Here is a 21,120-nt window from a genome sequence, read left to right as displayed (position 1 = left end):
AATGAGGAGTACAGCATCTTCCTCCACAGAAGGAGGTGAGGAGTACAGCATCTTCCTCCACAGAATGATGTGAGGAGCACAGCATCTTCCTCCACAGAATGAGGTGAGGAGCACAGCATCTTCCTCCACAGAATGAGGAGTACAGCATCTTCCTCCACAGAAGGAGGCGAGGAGTACAGCATCTTCCTCCACAGAATGAGGAGTACAGCATCTTCCTCCACAGAATGAGGTGAGGAGCACAGCATCTTCCTCCACAGAATGAGGTGAGGAGCACAGCATCTTCCTCCACAGAATGAGGTGAGGAGCACAGCATCTTCCTCCACAGAATGATGTGAGGAGCACAGCATCTTCCTCCACAGAATGAGGAGTACAGCATCTTCCTCCACAGAATGAGGTGAGGAGTACAGCATCTTCCTCCACAGAATGAGGTGAGGAGTACAGCATCTTCCTCCACAGAATGAGGAGTACAGCATCTTCCTCCACAGAATGAGGTGAGGAGCACAGCATCTTCCTCCACAGAATGAGGAGCACAGCATCTTCCTCCACAGAATGAGGTGAGGAGAACAGCATCTTCCTCCACAGAATGAGGAGCACAGCATCTTCCTCCACAGAATGAGGAGTACAGCATCTTCCTCCACAGAATGAGGAGTACAGCATCTTCCTCCACAGAATGAGGTGAGGAGTACAGCATCTTCCTCCACAGAATGAGGAGTACAGCATCTTCCTCCACAGAATGAGGTGAGGAGCACAGCATCTTCCTCCACAGAATGAGGCGAGGAGCACAGCATCTTCCTCCACAGAATGAGGCGAAGAGCACAGCATCTTCCTCCACAGAATGAGGTGAAGAGCACAGCATCTTCCTCCACAGAATGAGGAGTACAGCATCTTCCTCCACAGAAGGAGATGAGGAGTACAGCATCTTCCTCCACAGAATGAGGAGTACAGCATCTTCCTCCACAGAATGAGGAGTACAGCATCTTCCTCCACAGAATGAGGAGTACAGCATCTTCCTCCACAGAATGAGGTGAGGAGTACAGCATCTTCCTCCACAGAATGAGGTGAGGAGCACAGCATCTTCCTCCACAGAATGAGGAGTACAGCATCTTCCTCCACAGAATGAGATGAGGAGCACAGCATCTTCCTCCACAGAATGAGGAGTACAGCATCTTCCTCCACAGAATGAGGTGAGGAGCACAGCATCTTCCTCCACAGAATGAGGCGAGGAGTACAGCATCTTCCTCCACAGAATGAGGTGAGGAGTACAGCATCTTCCTCCACAGAATGAGGAGTACAGCATCTTCCTCCACAGAATGAGGTGAGGAGCACAGCATCTTCCTCCACAGAATGAGGAGTACAGCATCTTCCTCCACAGAATGAGGTGAGGAGAACAGCATCTTCCTCCACAGAATGAGGCGAGGAGTACAGCATCTTCCTCCACAGAATGAGGTGAGGAGTACAGCATCTTCCTCCACAGAATGAGGTGAGGAGTACAGCATCTTCCTCCACAGAATGAGGTGAGGAGTACAGCATCTTCCTCCACAGAATGAGGTGAGGAGTACAGCATCTTCCTCCACAGAATGAGGTGAGGAGTACAGCATCTTCCTCCACAGAATGAGGTGAGGAGCACAGCATCTTCCTCCACAGAATGTGGAGTACAGCATCTTCCTCCACAGAATGAGGAGTACAGCATCTTCCTCCACAGAATACAACAAATTATCATTTCAACATCCATTATTTCATCCTTCCTTGAAAATATAATGTTTACATTTTCAACTTTATTTGACATGTTTATGATTTATTTTATTTTAAATTCAATACATATGGCATAGTTTTGATTCATCTCGCTCTGCAGAAACGGAGCACAAACTCTCGCGATGTTTCCGTGCTTCGTGAACAGCCTGTCGGTCTGGACGTAAATAAGCTGCTTGCGCATCTCAGCTGACGCGGCGGGAACGGGGAGAGCTCGAGAGCCCGGCGGAGGTGAGTTGTGTCTCCGGTAATAGAGTTTGTAACGTCATGATAGATCGGGTTAGGGTCCAGGGTACAGAGAGATACAGCTCCGCTGGGAAACAGAGTGGGACAGGGCGGTGTGAGGAGAAGAGACCGCAGGTCTGCAACTAGTCACGGAGAATTGTCCTTCCTCTCTCCATCCCAGTCCGAGTCTCCTTTCACTTAACGTGTGTATTGCATCTAACCCACACCCTTAGAAGGATGTGTATTCATCAGTCGATCCGGTTCAGCTCCTGATGTAAAAGCCCGTTCTGTTCGCTCCTCGCCTCGCGCGGTGAAAGGCGACATTGTATTCGCGAGACCCAACCGGGCTGCTGCACGTGACTAAACCCCGCTGTAATAACGGTGTATCTGAACCCGTAACCCAACCATAATCTAACCCATCTGCTCTTATATCATCTAGCTGAAGATGAGACTGTGTGTGTGTGTCAGTCCCATGTTTCCTATGTGAGTTGTGTGGAACAGTGAGGAAAGGAATCGGACTAATAGTCTTATTTCATATTATTATTATTCCTGGAGCATACAGACTCCTCCCCTCTCCTCCTCTCATCTCTCCTCCCCTCCTCCCCTCCCTCCTCCTCTCATCTCTCCTCCCCTCCTCTCCCTCCTCCTCTCATCTCTCCCTCTCATCTCCCCTCTCCTCCCTTTTATCCTCCCCTCCCTCCTCCTCTCATCTCTCCTCTCATCTCTCCTCCTCCCCTCCCTCCTCCTCTCATCTCTCCTCCTCCCCTCCTCTCCCCCCTCCTCTCCCCCCTCCTCTCATCTCTCCTCCTCCCCTCCCTCCTCCTCTCATCTCTCCTCCTCCCCTCCTCTCCCCCCTCCTCTCCCCCCTCCTCTCATCTCTCCTCTCATCTCCCTCCTCTCATCTCTCCTCCCCTCCCTCCTCCTCTCATCTCCCCCCTCCTCTCCTCCCCTCCTCTCTCCTGTCTTCCTCTCCTCCCCCTTCTCTTCTCTGCTTCTAACTACAGAATGGTGTGTGTGTACATCCCTACAGGAAGAGGAAGTGACTAGAGGTCGACCGATTATGATTTTTCAACGCCGATACCGATTATTGGAGGACCAAAAACCCCGATGCCGATTAATTAGCCGATTTATAAAAAATAAAAAATACAATAATAATATTTGTTATAAAATTCTATGTAATAGTGACAATTACAACAATACTGAATGAACACTTATTTTAACATAATATAATACATCAATAAAATCAATTTAGCCTCAAATAAATAATGAAACATGTTCAATTTGGTTTAAATAATGCAAAAACAAAGTGTTGGAGAAGAAAGTAAAAGTGCAATATGTGCCATGTAAGAAAGCTTTAAGTTCCTTGCTCAGAACATGAGAACATATGAAAGCTGGTAGTTCCTTTTAACATGAGTCTTCAATATTCCCAGGTAAGAAGTTTTAGGTTGTAGTTATTATAGGAACTATAGGACTATTTCTCTCTATACCATTTGTATTTCATAGACCTTTGACTATTGGATGTTCTTATAGGCACTTTAGTATTGCCAGCCTAATCTCGGGAGTTGATAGGCTTGAAGTCATAAACAGCGCAATGCTTGAAGCACAGCGAAGGGCTGCTGGCAAAATGCACGAAAGTGCTGTTTGAATGAATGCTTACGAGCCTGCTGCTGCCTACCATCGCTCAGTCAGACTGCTCTATCAAATCATAGACTTAATTATAACATAATAACACACAGAAATACGAGCCTTAGGTCATTAATATGGTTGAATCCAGAAACTATCATCTCGAAAACAAAACGTTTATTCTTTCAGTAAAATACGGAAACGTTCCGGGTGGCACCCATAAGTCTAAATATTCCTGTTACACTAAACAACCTTCAATGTTATGTCATAATTACGTAAAATTCGGGCAAATTAGTTCGCAACGAGCCAGGCGGCCCAAACTGTTTCATATACCCTGACTCTGCGTGCAATGCAAGAGAAGTGACACAATTTCACCTGGTTAATATTGCCTGCTAACCTAGATTTCTTTTAGCTAAATATGCAGGTTTAAAAATATATACTTCTGTGTATTTATTTTAAGAAAGGCATTGATGTTTATGGTTAGGTACAGTCATGCAACGATTGTGCTTTTTTTGTTAAATCATGGCGAAGTCGGCTGTCTTTGTTAGGAAGAAATAGTCTTCACACAGTTCGCAACGAGCCAGGCGGCTGACAAGGTAAAATCTGTCGTTCTACCCCTGAACAAGGCAGTTAACCCACTGTTCCTAGGCCGTCATTGAAAATAAGAATTTGTTCTTAACTGACTTGCCTAGTTAAATAAAGGTGTAAAAAAAATAAAAATAATAATAATCGGCCAAATCGGTGTGCAAAAATACCGATGTCCGATTGTTATGAAAACTTGAAATCGGCCCTAATTAATCGGCCATTCCGATTAATCGGTCGACCTCTAGAAGGGACACACTATAGCTGCAGAGTTCCATATTTAGAATGGTTGGAACAGAACTGTGAAGCTCTGTGTTTTAACCCAGACAACACTTCCCCTTCTCCCCTCTCTCCTCCCTCTTCTCTCCTCCCTCTTCCCTCCTCCCTCTTTTCTCCTCCCTCTTCTCTCCTCCCTCTTCTCTCCTCCCTCTTCTCTCCTCCCTCTTCCCTCCTCCCTCTTCCCTCCTCCCTCTTCTCTCCTCCCTCTTCTCTCCTCCCTCTTCTCTCCTCCCTCTTCTCTCCTCCCTCTTCGCTCCTCCCTCTTCTCTCCTCCCTCTTCTCTCCTCCCTCTTCTCTCCTCCCTCTTCTCTCCTCCCTCTTCTCTACAGGAAGAGGAAGTGAAGGGTTCCATATTTAGAATGGTTGGAACAGAACTGTGAAGCTCTGTGTTTTAACCCAGACAACACTTCAGAAGAGATGGAATAATAATTACTATCTTTTTATCTGAGAGGGGCAGATACAACAACAACAACTGCAATAGTAAGAACAGTAGGAAAAATATCACTAGTAAAACATCTATAAAACAATAATACTAATAATTGGAATGACAGCCACATAACCTTTATTATTAGTAGTAGTAATAGGTTATAGGTCCTTAGTGCACGTGTGCGTACGTGCGTGCGTGCCAGGGTTTCCGTTAGGAAAATGTGTCTCTGGACATTTGAGACATTTACCGGACCCATATGCATTGATTGGTAACCTGATTATGGCATCTACCCACAGAATCACATTTACATTGGTAATTCATCCACAGTGCACAGAATGACAGAATCACATTTACATTATGGTAATTCATCCACAGTGCTCAGAATGACAGAATCACATTTACATTATGGTAATTCATCCACAGTGCACAGAATGACAGAATCACATTTACATTATGGTAATTCATCCACAGTGATCAGAATGACAGAATCACATGTACATTATGGTAATTCATCCAGAGTGCTCAGAATCACATTTACATTATGGTAATTCATCCACAGTGCTCAGAATCACATTTACATTATGGTAATTCATCCACAGTGCACAGAATGACAGAATCACATTTACATTATGGTAATTCATCCACAGTGATCAGAATGACAGAATCACATTTACATTGGTAATTAATCCACAGTGCTCAGAATGACAGAATCACATTTACATTATGGTAATTCATCCACAGTGATCAGAATGACAGAATCACATGTACATTATGGTAATTCATCCACAGTGCTCAGAATCACATTTACATTATGGTAATTCATCCACAGTGCTCAGAATCACATTTACATTATGGTAATTCATCCACAGTGCTCAGAATCACATTTACATTATGGTAATTCATCCACAGTGATCAGAATGACAGAATCACATTTACATTATGGTAATTCATCCACAGTGCTCAGAATCACATTTACATTATGGTAATTCATCCACAGTGCTCAGAATGACAGAATCACATTTACATTATGGTAATTCATCCACAGTGATCAGAATCACATTTACATTGGTAATTCATCCACAGTGCTCAGAATCACATTTACATTATGGTAATTCATCCACGGTGCTCAGAATGACAGAATCACATTTACATTATGGTAATTCATCCACAGTGATCAGAATGACAGAATCACATTTACATTATGGTAATTCATCCACAGTGCTCAGAATGACAATCACATTTACATTATGGTAATTCACCCACAGTGATCAGAATGACAGAATCACATTTACATTATGGTAATTCATCCACAGTGCTCAGAATCACATTTACATTATGGTAATTCATCCACAGTGCTCAGAATGACAGAATCACATTTACATTATGGTAATTCACCCACAGTGATCAGAATGACAGAATCACATTTACATTATGGTAATTAATTTTAGCAGAACATGCAACTCCAGGATGCAATGATGTCCTTCTTACCGAATTCCGATGAGCACTTTGAAGAAGTTAGAATAACTGTCCACATTTACTTTTCCTCAGCCAACAAGTAACGAACAGCAAAATCACTAGTCTGTCACAATACTATCCCCAATAGTCCAAAAGTGGACCTATTCTATTGGTCAGCTTGTCATTCTGTGAGGAAATAAATATCCCATTCCAAACCAACTCTGGGACAGTTGTGAGACAATAGATCCCAAATTCACACCAGTAAGCCGAGGCTACACCCCAAAACATATTTAAAAGTAATGAGGCTGATGCAACATAAAACAAAATAAAAATATTGATAAAATATTATTTCTTCACATTACACATTGCGCAGCAATACGCACACAGCAGTAGGCTACGCGCGAATGTTTGTTCCATAATGCAATTAGTGGAAAACACCTTGTCAAAAGCGCACTGCACATACGAGTGGTTTCATGTGACTGAAAATATCGGTTAGAAACTTACAAAGAGGGGAGATCTAAAGATGCAACAACTAGCATGGGTTGCTAATATGACTAGGATTATCAACAACTAGCAGGGGTTGCTAATATGACTAGGATTATCATCAACTAGCATGGGCTGCTAATATGACTAGGATTATCATAAACTAGCATGGGCTGCTAATATGACTAGGATTGTTCCTTTGGCTACTGGACAATGAAAGAAAATTGATTTGAAAACCAATAAAACACGAGAGAAATAGGTTACTGGTTTCAAATTAAATACCATTCACAATGTTCAGCATTCACAATGTTCCTGGCATTCACAATGTTCAGCAATCACAATGTTCGGCATTCACAATGTTCAGCATTCACAATGTTCAGCATTCACAATGTTCGGCATTCACAATGTTCAGCAATCACAATGTTCCTGGCATTCACAATGTTCAGCATTCACAATGTTCCTGGCATTCACAATGTTTGGCATTCACAATGGTCCTGGCATTCACAATGTTCAGCATTCATAATGTTCCTGGCATACACAATGTTCAGCATTCACAATGTTCGGCATTCACAATGTTCGGCATTCACAATGTTCCTGGCATTCACAATGTTCCTGGCATTCACAATGTTCCTGGCATTCACAATGTTCCTAGCATTCACAATGTTCAGCATTCACAATGATCAGTATTCACAATGTTCCTGGCATTTACAATGTTCCTGGCATTTACAATGTTCCTGGCATTTACAATGTTCAGCATTCACAATGTTCCTGGCATTCACAATGTTCAGCATTCACAATGTTCCTGGCATTCACAATGTTCAGCATTCGCAATGTTCAGCATTCACAATGTTCAGCATTCACAATGTTCGGCATTCACAATGTTCCTGGCATTCACAATGTTCCTGGCATTCACAATGTTCAGCATTCACAATGTTCAGCATTCACAATGTTCAGCATTCACAATGTTCGGCATTCACAATGTTCCTGGCATTCACAATGTTCAGCATTCACAATGTTCAGCATTCACAATGTTCAGCATTCACAATGTTCCTGGCATTTACAATGTTCCTGGCATTTACAATGTTCCTGGCATTTACAATGTTCAGCATTCACAATGTTCCTGGCATTCACAATGTTCAGCATTCACAATGTTCCTGGCATTCACAATGTTCAGCATTCACAATGTTCCTGGCATTCACAATGTTCAGCATTCGCAATGTTCAGCATTCACAATGTTCAGCATTCACAATGTTCGGCATTCACAATGTTCCTGGCATTCACAATGTTCCTGGCATTCACAATGTTCAGCATTCGCAATGTTCAGCATTCACAATGTTCCTGGCATTCACAATGTTCAGCATTCCTGGCATTCACAATGTTCCTGGCATTCACAATGTTCCTGGCATTCACAATGTTCCTGGCATTCGCAATGTTCCTGGCATTCACAATGTTCCTGGCATTGTTGCCATGCACTCTTAGAAAATCAGCATTCTGAAAACTAGTGTGCAGCATTTTTGTTTGGTTGGTCAACTCATCTCTTTTTCGAGCAAAATAATTGTCTATTTTGTCCTTGAGATGTTGTTGCTTTGTTTCTAAATTTCAGCAAATGTTTTATGGCTTCATAGCCTTGTTGCTGAGGCAAGTCTGGCATACCACACAGACCGGTTAGGGTAGGCAGCTGTCCAGCCTTAGCAGTCTAGAGCGGTTAGGGTAGGCAGCTGCCCAGCCTTAGCAGTCTAGACCGGTTAGGGTAGGCAGCTGTCCAGCCTTAGCAGTCTAGACCGGTTAGGGTAGGCAGCTGTCCAGCTTTAGCAGTCTAGACCGGTTAGGGTAGGCAGCTGTCCAGCTTTAGCAGTCTAGACCGGTTAGGGTAGGCAGCTGTCCAGCCTTAGCAGTCTAGACCGGTTAGGGTAGGCAGCTGCCCAGCCTTAGCAGTCTAGACCGGTTAGGGTAGGCAGCTGCCCAGCCTTAGCAGTCTAGACCGGTTAGGGTAGGCAGCTGCCCAGCCTTAGCAGTCTAGACCGGTTAGGGTAGGCAGCTGCCCAGCCTTAGCAGTCTAGACCGGTTAGGGTAGGCAGCTGTCCTTCGAAACAAATCCAGGGAGAAAGAGGCTGTGTCTATGCTTGACCCCTACATGCCACTTCTGCTAACAGAATAGGAAGACGGCATTGAAAAGTCTAGATGCAGTCTGATTGGTCTGATTGTGTTCATATCTGGGTGACCACTTCGGGAGCTGGTCAGGGATGCATTATGTGTGGATTTCTCCTCAGTCTGGACCAATCAGGCTACCGAAAGCACATACAGTGGGCGATGTCATCAGCACTTCGCCCACAAATCTACAGAAAACCTGTTTTGGGAGCGAGGCACCTTTTTTCATTAAACGTTGGAGGAAATGCATTCCTAGCATGTCACTTTGCAATCACTTTAGCTTTGCTAGCTGGCTGTCTAGCTACATACGTTAGCTGGATAGTTAGCTGAAGTAGTGGGCAACTGCTATTAAGTTGTCGTGTTATTATCAGATTTAGCCTGTTCCACCGTTTGCAGAATGCGTACTGGCATTTCAGTCAAGGGAATCTGGACACAATGTGGACAAAGTAGACACATTTAAATGTAGGTGTAGATGCATGACGTGTTCGGAATTCAATGATCAGAATACAAAAGCTGCATGAACTGTCAAGTCTTGACACGGCCAGAGAGAGCGTGCAGGCTGTGCAGCAGGGCTCACGGCCAGAGAGAGCGTGCAGGCTGTGCAGCAGGGCTCACGGCCAGAGAGAGCGTGCAGGCTGTGCAGCAGGGCTCACGGCCAGAGAGAGCGTGCAGGCTGTGCAGCAGGGCTCACGGCCAGAGAGAGCATGCAGGCTGTGCAGCAGGGCTCATGGCCAGAGAGAGCGTGCAGGCTGTGCAGCAGGGCTCACGGCCAGAGAGAGCGTGCAGGCTGTGCAGCAGGGCTAGCGGCCAGAGAGAGCATGCAGGCTGTGCAGCAGGGCTAGCTTGTGTGTGTGTGTGTGTGTATTTGGTGTTGCTATACTTCGCAAGTAGTCTTAGGGCAAGTATTTATTAGAGTCAAATATGACACGGACCAAATAACCCCCCAATCATATTCAAGACAAATATTCCGCAGACCGACAATCATTCGTCCATGGACCGGCGCCGGTCCACAGTCCTGGGTTTGATAAAGACTGCTCTAATGGTCTACAGTCCTGGGTTTGATAAAGACTGCTCTTGTGGTCTACAGTCCTGGGTTTGATAAAGACTGCTCTAGTGGTCTACAGTCCTGGGTTTGATAAAGACTGCTCTAATGGTCTACAGTCCTGGGTTTGATAAAGACTGCTCTAGTGGTCTACAGTCCTGGGTTTGATAAAGACTGCTCTAGTGGTCTACAGTCCTGGGTTTGATAAAGACTGCTCTAATGGTCCACAGTCCTGGGTTTGATAAAGACTGTCCCTATATTTAGCCACTTTTCAGACCCCTCCAGTGACTTTGTCCTATATTTAGCCACTTTTCAGACCCTTCCAGTGACTTTGTCTCTATATTTATTTACTTTTCAGACCCTTCCAGTGACTTTGTCTCTATATTTATTTACTTTTCAGACCCTTCCAGTAAATTTGTCTCTATATTTATTTACTTTTCAGACCCTTCCAGTGACTTTGTCTCTATATTTATTTACTTTTCAGACCCTTCCAGTGACTTTGTCTCTATATTTATCAACTTTTCAGACCCTTCCAGTGACTTTGTCCCTATATTTAGTAACTTTGTCACTATAGTTAGCGACTTTTTCTCATGATTAGGTAATTACTGGAGTCAGGTGTGTTAGCTAGGGCAAACTGTGATACCAATCAGGCCCCTGGGACTGGAATTGCCCAACCCTGCACTAGCACCTAGGTTGTTTATGAGACCGTTGGTAATTTTCTATAATGCCTGCTACAAGAAGTGAGTTATTATTAGTGAATGTGCATTAAGCATGATTCTGGTTTAATTTGTAATAAAAAAAAAGGGCATTTTCATAGACAAACTTGAAAGCCAGACCTGTTGGGGCTACGGGTTAGCAATGAACCCTGAGACGGGATTGCTAGCAAGGCTGGAAATTCAAAACATCAAAAATCTAATAATTTCAATTTCTCAAACAATCAACTATTTTACACCATTTAAAAGATAAACATCTCCTTAATCTAACCACGTTGTTTGATTTTCAAAGAGGCTTTACGGCAAAAGCATAAAGTTAGATTATGTTAGGACAGTACATAGCCACAAAAGTACAAACATCCATTTTCAATTCAAGGTCAGGCGTCACCAAAAGCAGAAACCAGCTAAAATTATGCACCAACCTTTGACAATCTCCATCAGATGACACTCCTAGGACATTATGTTATACAATACATGCATTTTTTGTTCCATCAAGTTCATATTTATATCCAAAAACAGCATTTTACAGTAGCGGTGAAATTCAGATTTTTTTCTTCTCTGAAATGCTTCCGGTGAACAACGTTACAATTTTAAAAATTACTATTCGAAAACATTGGTAAATTATAATATTGTCATTCAAATAATTATAGTTTAACATTTCGTAAATGCTACTGTATTGCCAGATTTCAAAATAACTTTACTGGGAAATCACAAGTTGCAATAAACCGGGTGCTGTGCTAAGAACAATAGGCTAGGCTATATAGGTTAGCATCATCTTGTAACCATGTAATATCAATAATACTATTGTCAATAATCCATTACCTTTGATTATCTTCATCCATTGGCACTTCCAGGAATCCCAGGTCCACAACAAATGTGGTTTCTTTTGACAAAGTTCATAATTGATGTCCAAATAATTTATATATATATATATATATATTCCCCCGGATACAAGGCAGGTTTTGTTTCCTGCTTCCGGTCACAACTTGCAGACTTGTTTACGCTGTTGTGCGTTTTTGTTGCCGTTTTCACTTTGCTACCTGACGGTTTTTACTTTTTCATTACCGTATATTTTTACTTTTTCCCTCACTCAACTTTTTTTTCATTCAACTTTCCTACCCCGGAGGTTTTATCTGGACATGGTTCGTCAGGACTTCAAACAGCCGAAGCTAAGTAACATTAACATGATGCCTTCTAATTGCAGTCGTTGTACTCATAATATACAGGAGAACGATCGCCTTACGGCAAGGATAGCTGTGCTGCAAGCCCAGCTTCAGACGCAATCGTTAGGCAAGGGTCATTTCAGTGTAGGAAAGGATGAAACAGCGTCTGTGCCACCAGCAAGTACAGATAGTAACGTTAGTATAAACCCCCTCGCACGGTCCCCGCAGCCGGACATCTTTCTCATGGCTTCTGGAGGGAAACGCTGTAGGAATGCTCAACCGGTGTCGCTTATTCAGCCGACAGAAACTTTCAACCGGTTCTCCCCGTTAAGCGAGTCGGAGTCGGAGGCCGAGACTTCTCTGGTCTCTGCTCCTCCCGCTGTGGGGTCTGAGACGCCGACGGCTCCCACCATTAGCTCTGACAAATTGAAAACCCTAGTCATTGGCGACTCCATTACCCGCAGTATTAGACTTAAAACGAATCATCCAGCGATCATACACTGTTTACCAGGGGGCAGGGCTACCGACGTTAAGGCTAATCTAAAGACGGTGCTGGCTAAAGCTAAAACTGGCGAGTGTAGAGAGTATAGAGATATTGTTATCCACGTCGGCACCAACGATGTTAGGATGAAACAGTCAGAGGTCACCAAGCGCAATATAGCTTCAGCGTGTAAATCAGCTAGAAAGATGTGTCGGCATCGAGTAATTGTCTCTGGCCCCCTCCCAGTTAGGGGGAGTGATGAGCTCTACAGCAGAGTCTCACAACTCAATCGCTGGATGAAAACTGTTTTCTGCCCCTCCCAAAAGATAGAATTTGTAGATAACTGGCCCTCTTTCTGGGATTCACCCACAAACAGGACCAAGCCTGGCCTGCTGAGGAGTGACGGACTCCATCCTAGCTGGAGGGGTGCTCTCATCTTATCTACGAACATAGACAGGGCTCTAACTCCTCTAGCTCCACAATGAAATAGGGTGCAGGCCAGGCAACAGGCTGTTAGCCAGCCTGCCAGCTTAGTGGAGTCTGCCACTAGCACAGTTAGCGTAGTCAGCTCAGCTTTCCCCATTGAGACCGTGTCTGTGCCTCGATCTTGGTTGGGCAAAATTAAAAATGGCGGTGTTCGCTTCAGTAATCTTACTAGTATAAAGACCTCCTCCATTCCTGCCATTATTGAAAGAGATTGTGATACTTCACATCTCAAAATTGGGTTACTTAATGTTAGATCCCTCACTTCCAAGGCAGTTATAGTCAATGAACTAATCACTGATCATAATCTTGATGTGATTGGCCTGACTGAAACATGGCTTAAGCCTGATGAATTTACTGTGTTAAATGAGGCCTCACCCCCTGGTTACACTAGTGACCAAACCCCCCGTGCATCCGGCAAAGGCGGAGGTGTTGCTAACATTTACGATAGCAAATTTCAATTTACAAAAAAAAAAACAATGACGTTTTCGTCTTTTGAGCTTCTAGTCATGAAATCTATGCAGCCTACTCAATCACTTTTTATAGCTACTGTTTACAGGCCTCCTGGGCCATATGCAGTGTTCCTTACTGAGTTCCCTGAATTCCTATCGGATCTTGTAGTCATAGCAGATAATATTCTAATTTTTGGTGACTTTAACATTCACATGGAAAAGTCCACAGACCCACTCCAAAAGGCTTTCGGAGCCATCATCGACTCAGTGGGTTTTGTCCAACATGTTTCTGGACCTACTCACTGCCACAGTCATACTCTGGACCTAGTTTTGTCCCATGGAATAAATGTTGTGGATCTTAATGTTTTTCCTCATAATCCTGGATTATCGGACCACCATTTTATTGCGTTTACAATTGCAACAAATAATCTGCTCAGACCCCAACCAAGGAAGATTAAAAGTCGTGCTATAAATTCTCAGACAACCCAAAGATTCCTTGATGCCCTTCCAGACTCCCTCTGCCTACCCAAGGACGTCAGAGGACAAGAATCAGTTAACCACCTAACCGAGGAACTCAATTCAACCTTGCGCAATACCCTAGATGCAGTTGCACCCCTAAAAATTAAAAACATCTGTCATAAGAAACTAGCTCCCTGGTATACAGAAAATACACGAGCTCTGAAGCAAGCTTCCAGAAAATTGGAACGGAAATGGCGCCACACTAAACTGGAAGTCTTCCGACTAGCTTGGAAAGACAGTACCGTGCAGTATCGAAGAGCCCTCACTGCTGCACGATCATCCTATTTTTCCAACTTAATTGAGGAAAATAAGAACAATCCGAAATTTCTTTTTGACACTGTCGCAAAGCTAACTAAAAAGCAGCATTCGCAAATGGAGGATGGCTTTCACTTCAGCAGTAATAAATTTATGAACTTTTTTGAGGAAAAGATCATGATCATTAGAAAGCAAATTACGGACTCCTCTTTAAATCTGGGTATTCCTCCAGGGCTTCATTGTCCAGAGTCTGCACAACTCTGCCAGGACCTTGGCTCAAGGGAGATACTAAAGTGTTTTAGTACTATATCTCTTGACACAATGATGAAAATAATCATGGCCTCCAAACCCTCAAGCTGCATACTGGACCCTATTCCAACTAAACTACTGAAAGAGCTGCTTCCTGTGCTTGGCCCTCCTATGTTGAACATAATAAACGGCTCTCTATCCACCGGATGTGTACCAAGCTCACTAAAAGTGGCAGTAATAAAGCCTCTCTTGAAAAAGCCGAATCTTGACCCAGAAATTATAAAAAACTATCGGCCTATATCGAATCTTCCATTCCTCTCAAAAATGTTAGAAAAAGTTGTTGCGCAGCAACTCACTGCCTTCCTGAAGACAAACAATGTATACGAAACGCTTCAGTCTGGTTTTAGACCCCATCATAGCACTGAGACTGCACTTGTGAAGGTGGTAAATGACCTTTTAATGACGTCAGACCGAGGCTCTGCATCTGTCCTCATGCTCCTAGATCTTAGTGCCGCTTTTGATACCATCGATCACCACATTCTTTTGGAGAGATTGGAAACCCAAATTGGTCTACATGGACAAGTTCTGGCCTGGTTTAGATCTTATCTGTCGGAAAGATATCAGTTTGTCTCTGTGAATGGTTCGTCCTCTGACAAATCAATTGTAAATTTCGGTGTTCCTCAAGGTTCCGTTCTAGGACCACTATTGTTTTCACTATATATTTTACCTCTTGGGGATGTCATTCGAAAACATAATGTTAAATTTCACTGCTATGCGGACGACACACAGCTGTACATTTCAATGAAACATGGTGAAGCCCCAAAATTGCTCTCGCTAGAAGCCTGTGTTTCAGACATAAGGAAGTGGATGGCTGCAAATTTTCTACTTTTAAACTCGGACAAAACAGAGATGCTTGTCCTAGGTCCCAAGAAACAAAGAGATCTTCTGTTGAATCTGACAATTAATCTGGATGGTTGTACAGTCGTCTCAAATAAAACTGTGAAGGACCTCGGCGTTACTCTGGACCCTGATCTCTCTTTTGAAGAACATATCAAGACTGCTTCAAGGACAGCTTTTTTCCATCTACGTAACATTGCAAAAATCAGAAACTTTCTGTCCAAAAATGACGCAGAAAAATTAATCCATGCTTTTGTTACTTCTAGGCTCGACTACTGCAATGCTCTACTTTCCGGCTACCCGGATAAAGCACTAAACAAACTTCAGTTAGTGCTAAATACGGCTGCTAGAATCCTGACTAGAACCAAAAAATTTGATCATATTACTCCAGTGCTAGCTTCCCTACACTGGCTTCCTGTTAAGGCAAGGGCTGATTTCAAGGTTTTACTGCTAACCTACAAAGCATTACATGGGCTTGCTCCTACCTATCTTTCCGATTTGGTCCTGCCGTACATACCTACACGTACGCTACGGTCACAAGACGCAGGCCTCCTAATTGTCCCTAGAATTTCTAAGCAAACGGCTGGAGGTAGGGCTTTCTCCTATAGAGCTCCATTTTTATGGAATGGTCTGCCTACCCATGTGAGAGACGCAGACTCAGTCTCAACCTTTAAGTCTTTACTGAAGACTTATCTCTTCAGTAGGTCCTATGATTAAGTATAGTCTGGCCCAGGAGTGTGAAGGTGAACGGAAAGGCTGGAGCAACGAACCGCCCTTGCTGTCTCTGCCTTGTCGGTTCCCCTCTTCCCACTGGGATTCTCTGCCTCTAACCCTTTTACAGGGGCTGAGTCACTGACTTACTGGTGTTCTTCCATGCCGTCCATGGGAGGGGTGCGTCACTTGAGTAGGTTGAGCCACTGACGTGGTCTTCCTGTCTGGGTTGGCGCCCCCCCCCTTGGGTTGTGCCGTGGCGGACATCTTTGTGGGCTATACTCGGCCTTGTCTTCGGACGGTAAGTTGGTGGTTGTAGATATCCCTCTAGTGGTGTGGGGGCTGTGCTTTGGCAAAGTGGGTGGGGTTATATCCGGCCTGTTTGGCCCTGTCCGGGGGTATCATCGGATGGGGCCACAGTGTCTTCTGATCCCTCCTGTCTCAGCCTCCAGTATTTATGCTGCAGTAGTTTATGTGTCGGGGGGCTAGGGTCAGTCTGTTACATCTGGAGTATTCTCTTGTCTTATCCGGTGTCCTGTGTGAATGTAAATATGCTCTCTCTAATTCTCTTTCTTTCTTTCTTTCTTTCTCTCGGAGGACCTGAGCCCTAGGACTACCTGGCATGATGACTCCTTGCTGTCCCCAGTCCACCTGGCCATGCTGCTGCTCCAGTTTCAACTGTTCTGCCTGCGGCTACGGAACCCTGACCTGTTCACCGGACGTGCTTGTTGCACCCTCGACAATTACTATGATTATTATTATTATTTGACCATGCTGGTCATTTACGAACATTTTAACATCTTGACTATGTTCTGTTATAATATCCACCCGGCACAGCCAGAAGAGGACTGGCCACCCCTCATAGCCTGGTTCCTCTCTAGGTTTCTTCCTAGGTTTTTGGCCTTTCTCAGGAGTTTTTCCTAGGGAGTTTTTCCCAGCCACCGTGCTTCTTTCACATGCATTGCTTGCTGTTTGGGGTTTTAGGCTGGGTTTCTGTACAGCACTTTGAGATTTCAGCTGATGTACGAAGGGCTATATAAATAAATTTGATTTGATTTGATTTGATATATATATATATATATATATATATATATATAAAAATCAGCCGATTAATCGGTATCGGCTTTTTTGGTCCTCCAATAATCGGTATCGGTGTTGAAAAATCATAATCGGTCGACCTCTAGTGTGTTTGTATCAGTGTGTGTTTATGTAACTGTGTGTGTATCTGTGTGTGTGTGTGTGTGTGTGTGTAACAGTGTGTGTAACAGTGTTCTCTGCTGCTTGTGTTCAGGGTGTCACCATGGGGAAGTGGAGGTTGTTCAGTGTGTGTGTGTGTGTGTGTATCTGTGTGTGTGTGTGTGTGTGTGTAACAGTCTGTGTTCTCTGCTGCTTGTTTTCAGGGTGTCACCATGGGGAAGTGGAGGTTGTTCAGTGTGTGTATCAGTGTGTGTGTGTGTGTGTGTGTGTGTGTGTGTGTGTGTGTGTGTGTGTGTGTGTGTGTGTATCAGTGTGTGTGTGTGTGTGTGTGTGTGTATAACAGTCTGTGTTCTCTGCTGCTTGTGTTCAGGGTGTCACCATGGGGAAGTGGAGGTTGTTCTGTGTGTGTGTGTGTGTGTGTGTGTGTATGTGTGTGTGTGTGTGTGTGTGTGTGTATAACAGTCTGTGTTCTCTGCTGCTTGTGTTCAGGGTGTCACCATGGGGAAGTGGAGGTTGTTCAGTGTGTGTATCAGTGTGTGTGTGTGTGTGTGTGTGTGTGTATCAGTGTGTGTATCAGTGTGTGTATCAGTGTGTGTGTGTGTGTGTGTGTGTGTGTGTGTGTGTGTGTGTGTATAACAGTCTGTGTTCTCTGCTGCTTGTGTTCAGGGTGTCACCATGGGGAAGTGGAGGTTGTTCCGTGTCTCTCTGGTTCTGGGTTCAGTCTTTATGATCCTGTTGATTATTCTCTACTGGGACGACGTTGGAGCCTCTCACCTCTACCTGCCCCCCCTCTCCCCCCGGCCCGCCCCTCACCACCCCCCCACACACCCCTCCTTCCTCTCCGACATCAATGCCTTCGTAAACCAGTTCCTGGAGGGAACCAATGATCCTACAGATTCCGCCCCCCCAGACTCTGCCAACCAATCAGAGCACGCCGAGGAGCGGTATGTTCCCCGGAGGGAGTGGAAGGTCCATCTGACGCCCATCGACCCCGAGAAACGACTAGGACAGGTAACCCTTACCGCCCTCTCAATGCCATTCAATGGAAGGGCTCTGTTGTCATGGGAAACATATGTTTACATTGCCAAAGCAAATGAAGTAGATAATAAACAAAAGTGAAATAAACAATACAAATTTACAGTAAACATTACACTCACAAAAGTTCAAAAAGAACAAAGACATTTCAAATGTCATATTTTGTGCAAATAGTTAAAGTCCAAAAGGGAAAATAAATCAACATAAATATGGGTTGTATTTACAATGGTGTTTGTTCTTCACTGGTTGCCCTTTTCTTGTGGCAACAGGTCACATCTTGCTGCTGTGGTGGCACACTGTGGTATTTCACCCAGTAGATATGGGAGTTTATCAAAATTGGGTTTGTTTTTTAATTCTTTGTGGATCTGTAATCTGAGGGAAATATGTGTCTCTAATATGGTCATACATTTGGCAGGAGGTTAGGAAGTGCAGCTCAGTTCCCACCTCATTTTGTGGGCAGTGTTCTCAGAGCCTCCCAAGCATACTTCCAAAGTTGTGGTAAAATGGCTTAAGGACAACAAAGGCAAGGTATTGGAGTGGCCATTACAAAGCCCTGACCTCAATCCTATAGAAAATGTGTGGGCAGAACTGAAAAAGTGTGTGCGAGCAAAGTAGGCCTACAAACCTGACTCAGTTACACCAGTTCTGTCAGGAGGAATGGGCCAAAATTCACCCAACTTATTGTGGGAAGCTTGTGGAAGGCTACCCGCAATGTTTGACCCAAGTTAACCTCTCTAGGGAGTCCCACCTACGTAACAGCCAGTGGAATCCTGTGGCGCGTTATTCAAATACCTTAGAAATGCTATTACTTCAATTTCTCAAACATATGACTATTTTACACCATTTTAAAGACAAGACTCTCGTTAATCTAACCACACTGTCCGATTTCAAAAAGGCTTTACAACGAAAGCAAAACATTAGATTATGTCAGCAGAGTACCCAGCCAGAAATAATCAGACACCCATTTTTCAAGCTAGCATATAATGTCACATAAACCCAAACCACAGCTAAATGCAGCACTAACCTTTGATGATCTTCATCAGATGACACACTTAGGACATTATGTTATACAATACATGCATGTTTTGTTCAATCAAGTTCATATTTATATCAAAAACCAGCTTTTTACATTAGCATGTGACGTTCAGAACTAGCATACCCCCCGCAAACCTCCGGTGAATTTACTAAATTACTCACGATAAACGTTCACAAAAAACATAACAATTATTTTAAGAATTATAGATACAGAACTCTTCTATGCACTCGCTATGTCCGATTTTAAAATAGCTTTTCGGTGAAAGCACATTTTGCAATATTCTAAGTAGATAGCCCGGCATCACAGGGCTAGCTATTTAGACACCCACCAAGTTTAGCCCTCACCAAAGTCAGATTTACTATAAGAAAAATGTTATTACCTTTGCTGTTCTTCGTCAGAATGCACTCCCAGGACTTCTACTTCAATAACAAATGTTGGTTTGGTTCAAAATAATCCATAGTTATATCCAAATAGCGGCGTTTTGTTCGTGCGTTCAAGACACTATCCGAAAGGGTAAAGAAGGGTGACGCCCGACGCGTTTTGTGACAAAAAAATTCTAAATATTCCATTACCGTACTTCGAAGCAGGTCAACCGCTGTTTAAAATCAATTTTTATGCCATTTTTCTCGTAAAAAAGCGATAATATTCCGACCGGGAATCTGTGTTTTAGTACAAAGAGAGAGAAAATAAAAACATGGGATCCCCTCGTGCACGAGCCTGAGTCTTATTATCCTCTGATAGACCACTTACCAAAGGCGCTAATGTTTTTCAGCCAGGGGCTGGAATTACATCATTCAGCTTTTTCCCGGGTTCTGAGAGCCTATGGGAGCCGTAGGAAGTGTCACGTTACAGCAAAGATCCTCAGTTTTCAATAAAGAGAGTCAAGAAGAACAAGATCTTGTCAGACAGGCCACTTCCTGTAAGGAATCTTCTCAGGTGTTTGCCTGCCATATGAGTTCTGTTATACTCACAGACACCATTCAAACAGTTTTAGAAACTTTAGGGTGTTTTCTATCCAAAGCCAATAATTATATGCATATTCTAGTTTCTGGGCAGTAGTAATAACCAGATTAAATCGGGTACGTTTTTTATCCGGCCGTGTAAATACTGCCCCTAGCCCTAACAGGTTAAACAATTTAAAGGCAATGCTACCAAATACTAATTGAGTGTATGTAAACTTCTCATCCACTGGGAATGTGATGAAAGAAATAAAAGCTGAAATAAATCATTCTCTCTACTTTTATTCTGACATTTCACATTCTTAAAATAAAGTGGTGATCCTAAGACAGGGAATTTTTACTTGGATTAAATGTCAGGAATTGTTAAAAACGGAGTTTAAATATATTTGGCTGAGGTGTATGTAAACTTCAGAGTACAGCTGTGTATGTTGAAGAGGGTGGGGCTCAAGCTGCATCCCTGTCTCACTCCACAACCCTGTGGAAAGAAATGGATGTGTTTTTTTGCCAATCTTAACTGCACACTTGTTGTTTGTGTATATAGATTTTATAATGTTTTTCCCCCAACACCACTTTCCATCAATTTGTATAGCAGACCCTCATGCCAAATTGAGTCAAAAGCTTTTTTGAAATCAACAAAGCATGAGAAGACTTTGCCTTTGTTTTGGTTTGCTTGTTTGTTAATTAGGGTGTGCAGGGTGAATACATGGTCTGTCGTACGGTAAATTGGTAAAAAGCCAATTTGACATTTGCTCAGTACATTGTTTTCACAGAGGAATTGATTCTGCTGTTAATGATAATGCAGAAGATTTTCCCACGGTTGCTGTTGACGCATATCCCACAGTAGTTATTGGGGTCAAATTTGTTTCTCTCTCTCACCTCTCACTCTTGTTTTCATGCCTCTCGCTCTTCCCCCCTCCTCTCTCTCCCCCTCCTCTCTACCCCCCTCCTCTCTCTCCC

At 43.6% G+C, this 21,120-nt stretch overlaps 1 protein-coding gene across 2 annotated transcripts in view; it reads left to right on the top strand.

Annotated features, from left to right (window-relative positions):
* The first annotated feature begins 1,726 nt into the window (after window positions 1–1,726).
* The window catches only part of LOC115188927 (carbohydrate sulfotransferase 12-like), a 26,718-nt gene continuing 7,324 nt past the window's right edge, over window positions 1,727–21,120 (top strand). The window contains exons 1-2 of one of the 2 annotated variants that reach the window (XM_029747760.1): window positions 1,727–1,980; window positions 17,800–18,144. In XM_029747760.1, coding sequence (XP_029603620.1) covers window positions 17,809–18,144 — 336 coding nt within the window. In that variant the 5' untranslated portion in view covers window positions 1,727–1,980; window positions 17,800–17,808. Of the gene's footprint in view, window positions 1,981–17,728; window positions 18,145–21,120 lie in introns of those variants that run through there. The other variant, XM_029747761.1, reaches the window with a different exon arrangement.

This window comes from Salmo trutta, unplaced genomic scaffold (genome assembly GCF_901001165.1).
Source record: "Salmo trutta unplaced genomic scaffold, fSalTru1.1, whole genome shotgun sequence".
NCBI lineage: Eukaryota > Metazoa > Chordata > Actinopteri > Salmoniformes > Salmonidae > Salmo > Salmo trutta.
This window is presented reverse-complemented; position numbering and strand designations above follow the sequence as displayed.